The following is an 11,733-nucleotide window of genomic DNA, read 5'->3' on the forward strand; positions in this document are numbered from 1 at the left end:
AAAAAAAACAATTCATTTTAATTACAAGGCCCTAAACATTTCCTTTATTAGCTTGTTTCCGTAAGCAATATTTTATTCCTTGGATGTGTTTAAGAGGAACGATCCCTTGACATTTTAATTACCCAAATAAAAAATTATGAGCCCTCTTAACCAAGATTTACGCACTAAATTAGTATTTACACCTTTTATGATTAAAACTGTCGTTTTAAGTGAGTTTTTCGCTGAAATTGGCTGGAAATTTTGGGACGACATTTTGTAAATCACCGTTTCGGGTAATTAACGTAGAAAACTGATCTCAGGTGTTCATTAAAGGTTAATAGAATCGTTAAGCCGGCGGGCGGCTCTCGCGAGCAAGCCGCGCCAACCTGTTGCCGACGGCCCGCCTTCCGCCCATCGCCTCACGTCGCAGACCTACTGCCTGACTACAACTTACCCGACTGATCCACTTCTCACTTTCTTGACATGAGTGTACATTTAAGACTCATACTTACCTCCTCGCTCTCGATGCCGGTGATGAACTCGATGATGTTAGCTCGCTGAGAGGGCAGCGTCATTTATAAAACACCAAATTATATACGAAAAACAATTACAAAACATCATTTTCGGTTTTTTATCTTTTGGAAAATGAACTCAAAATACAAAAATCACTACGCAACCAAATTATCAACCAGAAAATATAGTTCGAATGGAAAAGAAGAAACGAAGGAGTATAAATACGGTGTTGGTTTGCGCGACCGGCACAGGCGGCTAAGTTATCGAGAGTGGTACTAGGAAGTGAGGATGTCGAGGCTCTGGAGCCAAGCGCGGCGCCGCCGCCACGGCCGAGTACGGAGTGGCAGCGGGCTGAACGGCCACGGGCCCCACCCCTGGCGCACGCGCGCTGGCCCGCAGCCACGGCGCATGACCGACATCCTACCCAAAAGTGGAAAAGTGACTCCTCCAACATAGATACTCCATTATGTACTAAATAAATATTGTATCGTAATAGATGTTCAGCTAAGTACATAAAATTTATTAGTTTAATTCATGTTATTATGCCCGATTTATATTTACAGAATTCTTCGGAACCTACTGCATTATTCTGACCGTTTCATATACATTTCTAATCTCAGTAACACGACCCTAATATTTTTAAAGGAAACAAGGTTGTGCCTCTTTATGCATGTGCAGTTACTAAGGCATGAAGTTCTCTGATGCCACTGAAGTACGAGGCCCTTAGAGCTGCATCGTGATTCGCGCTCACGGTCTGAAACGTTTTTAGGATTTCTAAGTCCTTTTCAAAACCCACCCGTAGCTCATACGGCAGCTGTATTCCCTGCGCGTGCGCGTAATCCACACTGTTTCCACACATCGGTTTGTTGTTTATTCTGTAGATGCTGTCGTTGACAAATGCCTGAAGACCTCCGCCACGCTGGTTCACCTTCAAGCTAATCAGTTCAGCTATTTTTACTTGACGAGGATCGACATCATCAGTTTTATCCGAAAAAGCGTGTGGATACAGTAACCCGTGCTGCCCTTCTCGCCTAAGTGATAAATAAGCCTTTATATCATCCTTATACTTCAAAAGCGTATTTCTGATGAATTTAGTTTCGATTTCGGAAGCAGGCGATGGGCCAGGGTAATATTTGTCCAGCATACTTTTGACTTTCTCACATTCGTTCCAATGAGAGTCAAAATTTTTAGAGATGGCAACTCCATAGCTTCCACTACCTTCAAGTTTTCTTGTATTCTTTGCCCAATCGGGACGATCCTGTAGGTGAAACATAGTTTGAGTAGATATTGAAATAATTATACATTCACTGGCTGACCGAAAATTTTAGAGCTGGATTCTATAAAATCATTGTGAAAATCATCATCTTCCTCGCGTTATCCCGGCATTTGCCACGGCTCATGGGAGCCTGGGGTCCGCTTGACAACTAATCCCAAGAATTGACGTAGGCACTAGTTTTTACGAAAGCGACTGCCATTTGACCTTCCAACCCAGAGGGGAAACTAGGCCTTATTAGGATTAGTCCGGATTCCTCACGATGTTTGCCTTTACTTAAAAGCTCGCGACTGGTAAATATCAATAGATATTTCGTACATAACTTCCGAAAAACTCATTAGTACGAGCCGGGGTTTGAACCCGCGACCTCCGGATTGAAAGTCGCACGCTGTTACCGCTAGGCCACCATCGTCATGAAAATTAATAATAGAAAGTTAGTTTCGGAAAGATACAAACAAGAAAATACTTATAAAATACCTATACTCTGATTTGTAATTAAATTCCAAAAAACTAACCTCACTCAGATCCTGTTTCTTTCGTAATAATGGAAATATTATACATAAATATTTTAAAATACATATTTTAGTCCCTCGATTACTATATTAAAAATAGCAATATACTAAATCGACCTACTCTAATGAGCACAAACTATTAATAATGTACCTTTAGCTGCAGAGAAAACGTACCCTCCCTGCATACAAACTTCTACGCGTATTTAATTTCTCTCTTTCTACATGTGTAATGATTTCAACTTACAAATCGTGTGTACTCCAAGCCATCAGGATTAGTGCATGGGAGGAAGACCCATCGCACGTTCTGAATCATATTATCGTTCTCCTCGCACGCCACCAGGCGCTCTATAAACGACAAAATCAGTCTCAATGGCTCCACGCCCCCGGTCTGTCCAGCTTCCATCAGAATTACTGGTACGTTTTCATTTTTCTTATCTTCATTGTCTTCATTTGGCATGTATACCGTGACCTGAAAATGAAGTATTTATTCTTCAGTTTAGGCATATTAAAGTTTTTTTTTCGTATATGACATCTACACATTTCACTTTATAATTTATACACCGTGGGGTCAAATACCCGACAGATTTTAGTGTATTCTTGACCGCATTTAGACACTAAAATGTCATACAAAGTTTTCTGAAATCGGTCTTGTTGACGAATAATAACAATTCTTGTGAAAATTTGTTTATGTATTAACTCAGTGAAAAACGCCTTTTTGGCTGTGACGCTGCCACTATGTGACTTGGTTTAGAGCCCACGGTTTATATAGTAGTGTGGCTACTTAAAAACAAACAAATCACTTGAAATATTTAATAAATAATTGATAATTTGTTCCCTATGTTAAATTACCTACAATGCACTTATGAATGTCAAAAACTACCAGTCATTCTTCAAAGGGTAAATTTTCCCCGTACGTAGAAATTTTCCATAGTAGGTATGTTTTTTATTTCCCTGAATTCAGATATAAAAATTTTGCACCATAGATTTGTTTGATTTATTCAAAAGAAAACCAAAAATGTATGTATTTGTTGATTTAATAGTTATTGTTGTAATAATAACAGTTTCAGTGCAAATGACAAGAAACACAATTTATTGTTTTCCTGATATTTATTCCCTTGGCATTGGAAACTGGGTAATGAATAGTGTCATTTAGGTAAGCAAAACAAAGTTATAATATATATTTTTTATATTAATACGTTTGCTTTAAGACTTTTTTTAATCGAAAAAAAAATCTGAGAAATTCTATAATTTTTAGGGTTCCGTACCTCAAAAGGAAAAATCGGAACCCTTATAGGATCACTCGTGCGTCTGTCTGTCTGTCCGTCTGTCACAGCCTATTTTCTCTGAAACTACTGGACCAATTAAGTTGAAATTTGGCACACATATGTAAGTTTGTGACCCAAAGACGAACATGTAAAGTAAACAAATTAATTTTAAACATTCCAACAACAAAATTCAAACACTTTTGGGGGTAAATGAGAAAATTAAAAAATAAAAATTTTCAAACTACATCGTGTTATATATCAAATGAAAGAAGTCATTGTAAGAATCTCAAATATATATTTTTTATAATTTTAGGATAAACAATTTAGAAGTTATTCAAGAAAATAGGCAAAAAATGACCATTCCCCTCCTTTATCTCCGAAACTACTAGGTCAAAAATTAAAAAAAATAATACACAAAATAGATCTTTACCTACAAATTACAGGAAAACCTATTAGAAATTGCAGTCAAGCGTGAGTCGGACTTAATTACTTAGTTTTTGATCTGACCCCTACGGGTTTTTTAAAGACATTTCACTCACGTTTCACATAAAAAATGCATTGCTTAAATTGTGTAATGTACGCGAATGTGTAATGTAATGTACCCTTGGAACGCGAGTCCGACTCGCACTTGGCCGGTTTTTATTCCCCTTTTCGTTTTCTCATTTTCTTGCCGCATTATTTAGATTCCTTGCAATGTCCTTAAAAAAGTTTTTTCAGTCCCTTGTCGATTTCTTTCATTTCCTTTTAGTGTTAATTCTTAAGATTTTTTTAATAATAATTATATATGCATTTTCTTTAAAATGTAATTTTTTTATAATATAGGAGGCTGCAGCATTGTTCGTCCAGAAAATAAAACTAATAGGTACACGATATTGGAAAAAACATTGCAAACAAATCTATATGTCGCAAACGTATACCTAAACATATATTATTATATTAGTCGATCAAGTAACTAACCTCGTAGAGATTTCTAGATTCCGCCGTCATGTATTGAGACGTGACATTAAAAACTGAGCTGCAATACTTTTGCAGCGCTTTGAAATAAACCATATACTGTAAAAAAATGATACATATTAGGTCAATCAGGTGCACGGGGCTAAAGAAACATCATGAAAATCTGTATGCCCCGGTGTTCCCTTCTGTCTATCATAATATATATCTCCATCCAAGTGGGAATACCTACCAGCATGCTTAAGACTGGAAATAATTAGATATATAGTAAGGGTACAACAGTTATTTTTTGTGTTACAAAGGAAGAGTTTTTTATTCCTCTCGTGTTTGTATATGTATTGTCACCTGAACAAGTGAAAGATTCCAAATTTTAACCACATGATGAGCTTGAAAGTTTTAAGGCACGAGTGGCAATAGTAGATTGTGTCACAAGGGAGCAAAATGATATATTTACGGCGAGGGCGTACATTGATTCCTGAACGTAGCTCAGGATTCTATAATTGAATACTGAGCGTAGCGACGTATTTGAAAATAGAACCCTGACCGTGAATGAATGAATGAATGAATGAATGATCGTTTATTTGCATTAAACAAGCGTGTATATACATAGGTGTTCAATATTTAATTACAGGACGATTCTTGTGCAGCACCATTCCGTGGTGTGGGATTTAAGTGTTAACGCCCAAGACGGAAACTTTGCTACCATGTGACACATTTCACATCACCTATGAGGAAATTATTATGTTCCAAAATATTACTTAACTTAAAAAAAATAGTTTGCAATTAAAGAAGAAAAATTGTGTCCTAGAACAGATAAGTGTCACTTTGATCCCTCCTAGCAGGGAAGAATAAGCCCTTTTTCAAATGGGTGATGTGACAAAGCGTTGCTCCCGAGTATAGATTTATAAATAAAATTTAAATACTTGTTTTTTTTTAGGGTTCCGTACCTCAAAAGGAAAAACGGAACCCTTATAGGATCACTCGTGCGTCTGTCTGTCTGTCTGTCTGTCTGTCCGTCTGTCTGTCTATTTTCTCCGTAACTACTGGACCAATTAAGTTGAAATTTGGTACACATATGTAAGTTTATGACCCAAAGATGAACATGTAACGTAAACATATTAATTTTTAACACGGGGGTCACTTTTGGGGGGTAAATGAAAAAATTAAAAAATAAAGTTTGTCAAACTATATCGTGTTACATATCAAATGAAAGAGCTCATTGTGAGAATCTCAAATATATATTTTTTATAATTTTAAAGTAAATAGTTTAGAAGTTATTCAAGAAAATAGGCAAAAAATGACCATTCCCCTCCTTTATCTCCGAAACTACTAGGTCAAAAATTTAAAAAAAAATACACAAAATAGATCTTTACCTATAGATCACCGGAAAACCTATTAGAAATGTGCAGTCAAGCGTGAGTCGGACTTAATTACTTAGTTTTTGATCCGACACCTACGGGTTTATTAAAGACATTTCACATAAAAGATACATTGTTTAAATTGTGTAATGTACGGAACCCTTTTGTTTTGGAACGCGAATCCGAATCGCACTTGGCCGGTTTAATTTTTAATATACCTTATAAGTACAAAATGATATCTCGAAACGTGACACATAATAATGTCAAATATTTAGTCTGTCAAACAACTTTGTCAGTAGAAAATTCAAATTTTCTATGGGACGAGAACCCTTCGCACCTATCTATTCTATTATCTATTAAGCCCTTTTATTCTGAGTTAGAGTATGTTTCTAAGCTCAGTGTGCCGCTTGGCAAAGGCCTCCTCCAGCTTCGTAATGTTCTTGTGTTCAATGTTGATATATTTATATATATATTTTTATTTGCTAGAGGGTATTGGTCTAATACTCCCACGGTGGGAGATGGGTTTGTTGTTGTTGTTGTTTGTTTGTTTTCCGGTTGCTTGTGGTTATTTAGTATTAGTTTTTTTGGAGATCCGTTGGTTATTGTGCTTGTATGCGGTACTCCCTGGGATCTGTTTGTCTTCCGTGGTTTGGCGGGCTGGGAGGATGAGATTCTGCCTTGGTCTGAACCAAAGTTATCTGGTGGTGATCTTGGTAGTGATAATGGTATCCTTTTTCTTTTTTTCTGTTTACTATCTGCATTTTCTTTAATGATGAGTTTGCCATGCATTATTATGGCAAATTTTCCAGCTTCTCTGGCCACTATCATTTTGGGAAAAAGGGCTTTTCTCTCTTCCATAACCTCCTTAGTAAAGTCTTCAGTGATTTTGATGCATGCGGGGATGTTTCTTATTTTTAAGGAGTTTCAATTTCCGCTACCCTAGCGTTTAGTGTTGCTCTAATAGGTCTATTCTTGTTGTCAGCTTTCTTGACTGGATAAGAAAGCTGACAACAAGAATAGACCTATTAGAGCAACACTAACGCTAGGTGTGATTTCGCGTTAATGTTGTTCAGAGTTTTCATTACTAACTCCATTAGTTCGTTGTTGTTTTTTTTTCACTTTCCACCACGCCGCGCCGTTAATTATAAATATTGTTTTTTCTCGAGTCTGATTCTAATGTCTTAATTCTGGCTTTTAGTGCTTCGTTCTCGGTTTTTAATTTTTCCGTTTCTCGAGTTATTGGTTCTAATTTCTCGTCTATAGTCAAGCAGATTGTGTTGTGTACCTTAGGGGATATTACTGCAATGTTCTGCCACCAGAGTGCAGCACTAGCCTTTTTAGTAAACCATAGAGTAACTTATACACCTAACTTATATACCTTTAACATGTTTTTGGCAAGTTTTCAGAGGTAATAAAATACGACATTGATGCATCAAGGCGGTTTGTTTACAGAGGACCTACCGGGAAACGCGAATCCGGAATTTCGCTATCTGCCTCTTTATCGCTCAATTATGCAAGAGTGACAGAGATGTTAGACAACAAAATTTCAATTTTCTTGTTTCGCGATTGTGACCTCTGATTGTGGTAGTGGCGCCCCCTACGCAGAGTTTCGCGTAATATTCCCTATTCGTTTGTTTTTCTAGTTGTTCCAACATTTTGTTCCATAATAAAATTAATTGCTTATTCATGGTAGTTTGACAGCTAGTGTCACTTCTAACTTGTCAACTGTCACTTGACGTTGCCGGAAGTTGATGTAGATTTTAAGTAGTTATACGTATGTATATCGTTAACGGCGAATCACTTTTGTTCCAATTATTTCACGATAGTTTTGGAGCACTGGCACTTTTTGTATGTTTTAGTGTTTAGATATCGGCCGCTTTGTGGTTTTTTGCACTGATTTCGAATTATTTTTTATGACCACTTTATGACGCGCACCGCTACCATGACAATCGCAACCGGAAGCGCACCTAGTTTTTTTTTTAAATTTGCCGCTTTTTTCTACTGACGAAAATGACTTGACAGACTATATTTACTGTTGGTTTATAAAAAACTGTGAAACCTCTTGTGTACCTATCATTTTATGTTGTTCGAAAATCGCTTCTCCTGTAAAATTACTAAAATGGCACTTACAGTGTTATGCCTCCTAGGTACGGATATATGAAAATCGATTCTTAAGGAGTAAACTCCAAAAAACTAATAAAATATACTCAGTTTTTAAATTTATTTAACATTTCACATTTTGTGAAGCTAGTATAAAAAGAATATCGGTTGGAATACCCATGAAGGAGGATGTATGTTTATTTGTGTTTAAGAATGAATGCTCTCAATTATCTTCAAAACGTATCTACTTAAAAATCTGTACATGTTAGTTTGTAATCTTCCTACCGTCAGTTTATAATTTAATTTGCGAGATTTTAAACTGACGAATGTATACAATTTCACTAAGATTGTGCACCCGTTAGTTTACAATCATATACATAGGTATACATTTGGAAATTCGCTGTAATAGTTTTCAGGTTAAACTAATCTTACGGTACTGGTGCCGACTTCAACATCATCTATGCACATGGCCTCGTCCTGTTCATGCAGATCGACCAGCATATCCACGTAGCATTGTCTTACCATTTTACATCTGTCGGTGTAACACAAAATAAAAACACATACCTACTGTCCGCGCGCCAATTCCGTGCATTTGGAGGTCGAGGAAGTGGGACGGTGTGCGCCGCGCCCGTACGTACAAAATGACACTACTCTGTCATGACGCCCAACATTCCTAACATTCCTCAGCCGTGCACGGAATTCGCGCGCGGACAGTAGCGGTCAAACATAAGGACTGGAGTTCACTGGAGATCTAACTTAATTTTGTTCAATTCTGTTTTGAGTTCATAGAAACAATTAACGATTTAAAAAAAGGCACCTGTGACGGAAATATGTAATATGCCAATAAATCACAAATAATTCGTAGTATAACCATGTGCGAGGATATTACGGTTGGTTTTGCGGTTTATGAAATAAATTGATTTTTTATCCTGCTCTATACATTTTTTTTCAAAAAAAATATAACGATACTCTTTATGCCAATCTGTCCCAAATTCAAAAGTTTCCATAACAATGCAGGGCAAAGTCATTCGAATCTTAAAAAATTGAAAATAACAACTTTGGTTTCTATGTCAATGAGAGCCGAATTTCAGCCCACAACAGTGCGCTGTATTATGAACACCGTTATCATATAAATATTAGTAAATGTTTACTGATTTTTAAGATGTCCTCACCCACACAAGGTACCAGTAATTGGGAGCTCTCCTACGCATGTCGTTACTGGAAACAGAAATATGCAGGTGATGAACAATACCGAAGAATCACAATAATGTCTGCATTTATTTACATACGGTCGATTATTAAGGCGGGATACCACCAGTGTGCGGCACTGTTCGGCACAAGCATATTCAGTACAAAAATACTTGTGCCGCACAGTGCCGCACACTGGTGGAATCCCGCCTTTATGCTCGCGTAACATACACGCCTACGTTGGAATAAAATTCGAAAAAAATATATATATATAATTGTAAAAGCGCCTTGCAATAGCGAACTAGATACGATAACTACCTATAATCAGTATAATCCCAATATTGTTTAAAATTTTATAGAGCGCTGGTGGCCTAGCGGTAAGAGCATGCGACTTGCAATCCGGAGGTCGCGGGTTCAAACCCCGGCTCGTACCAATGAGTTTTTCGGAACTTATGTACGAAATATCATTTGATATTTACCAGTCGCTTTTCGGTGAAGGAAAACATCGTGAGGAAACCGGACTAATCCCGACAAGGCCTAGTTTCCCCTCTGGGTTGGACGGTCAGATGGCAGTCGCTTTCGTAAAAACTAGTGCCTACGCCAATTCTTGGGATTAGTTGCCAAGCGGACCCCAGGCTCCCATGGAGCCGTGGCAAAATGCCGGGACAACGCGAGGAAGATGATTGTTTAAAATTTTATTATTTTTCAAATACTAAAAATAATACAATTTTGAGATAGTACCTGCAATAAGTAAGAAAAGTAGCTCGACGTTAAGGTCCATTTCATAACTATACTATAACACTAAATTGACTGGCATTGCAAATTCTTATCGTACGACAATATTATTTATTGCACAGTTTGATTATCAACAGCATAAAATGTATTTATTTTACATTTATTTCTTAATACTTTACACAAGTAGTTGTTACGCGTATTCACTTACATTTTCTGCTTACGACGAACTTAATAATATTTATTAGTTCTAGCCTTAGTAGAGCGTGACGTACAGAAATTATAAATTATAACCGTCAAATTATGCCATGCTATGAAAGTTCGTTATACCTATGTATTCTTACTACTTTATTTTTTATTCCTCTTTATATGATTTAGATTTAAATTTATTTATTTCATAATATTAAATTACATTATAAATTATTTTAACTTAATCTATACGAATTTATATTATGATCGTCACTTATAACCTAACTTAACTTATTATGTCTAACCGGTCCAATAATTTGTTGTGAAATCTACTTGGTATCCATGTTAATGATCGTCGTTTTGTTGGCGAATTATTAAATTTAACCTGTCGTTATAAGGACACTAAATAGACTGTGTCTACGCTTGGTACTGACCAATGGAATGCCTCAAAATCGAGTTTTAGCATATGGTGTATACGACTTAAGAGCTCAGTTCTCCATACAAACGTGGTTACGCTCTCATTTTAAAAGACTGGCTAGATTCTAGATTGCTCTGATACTGTGTACTTACAATAGGATAAGGTATCATCTAGTTTTGTAATTAGTTTATGTCAGATACCAGTTTAAAAAAATACTGCGAATTTATGTTTTTCATACAAAAATTGTTTTTGCTCTATTTCGTTTGGTTTATAAGCTGGAGCTATATAAACTAATTTCCGGTCTAGATAAACATACTTCATGTCATTATGCTGTATGTGTAGTTTCATTAAAATCCAAAACGTATTTTTATAATGAGAACGAAACTCCGTTTGTATAGGGTGAAATTCGGCCGAGCTTGCCGGGGACTCTTAAGGTTTAATAATGGCTTTCCTGGAGAATTCGAAGAAACTTCAAAAATTCTAAATTGACCTTCACTGATTTTGACGTTTTTTTTAGTAGCTCGTGCTAAAGCTCTCAGTATGAGTACGATTTAGTGAAGTTGAAATGCTGACGAAGTCTAAAAAATTATGCCATTTTAAACTGTTTAGTCTAGTTCCTAGGAATAGTAATTTTGAAAACAAAAATATTCACATTAATCATATTTAATATTAAAGATATTCTTACACCAACATAAAGATAATAAAACAGTCTGTGTGTGTATGTGTGTGTGTGTGTGTGTGTGTGTGTGTGTGTGTGTGTGTGTGTGTGTGTGTGTGTGTGTGTGAATCTTTACGCGCGATTAAAGTAAAACTTCTTTGATGATGACGTTTATCGCTATGTTGGCACTGTGTCCTATTCGGCGTGTATCACTACTGAACGTTACTTCCGTCAGAAAAAAAATCTGAGTTATAATCGCGCCTAAAGAAGTTTTACTTAATAAAGAAATGTAGTGCTCCTAACTAAAGATTATTACTTCAAATAGCATCCTCCAGCTGCATTACTGTTGCGGCATTACTGCTGCGGAGTTGAATTTTTTCGATGAAATGAGTGACGGATTTACCTTTTAATCGCGACCGTAATGCGGCACGGAACGTCACACATTACTCTCCCACTATGCTCTCACTCTGCCATTCTGCCATTTATGCTTAGGTACTTATATCGCAGGCAGTTAGGTAATTTAGTCATTTTAATGTAGGCAGTAACGATTTTCATACCGTTTACCAGGTAAGCACTCAGAACAAAACTAGGTACAAC

At 36.6% G+C, this 11,733-nt stretch overlaps 1 protein-coding gene across 1 annotated transcript; it reads right to left on the bottom strand.

Moving 5' to 3' along the window:
* Window positions 1–1,140: 1,140 nt before the first annotated feature.
* On the bottom strand, window positions 1,141–9,992 carry LOC134749199 (carboxypeptidase B1-like). The gene is made up of 6 exons (XM_063684062.1): window positions 9,881–9,992; window positions 9,124–9,169; window positions 8,384–8,483; window positions 4,500–4,595; window positions 2,522–2,746; window positions 1,141–1,750 (listed from the first exon to the last, which is right to left on the bottom strand). Exons 1-6 carry the CDS (start codon window positions 9,918–9,920, stop codon window positions 1,157–1,159), a joined length of 1,101 nt encoding a protein of 366 aa, XP_063540132.1. The 5' UTR covers window positions 9,921–9,992; the 3' UTR covers window positions 1,141–1,156.
* Window positions 9,993–11,733: the final 1,741 nt, after the last annotated feature.

The sequence above is a fragment of the Cydia strobilella genome, chromosome 18, assembly GCF_947568885.1.
Source record: "Cydia strobilella chromosome 18, ilCydStro3.1, whole genome shotgun sequence".
In the NCBI taxonomy this organism is placed as follows: Eukaryota; Metazoa; Arthropoda; class Insecta; order Lepidoptera; family Tortricidae; genus Cydia; species Cydia strobilella.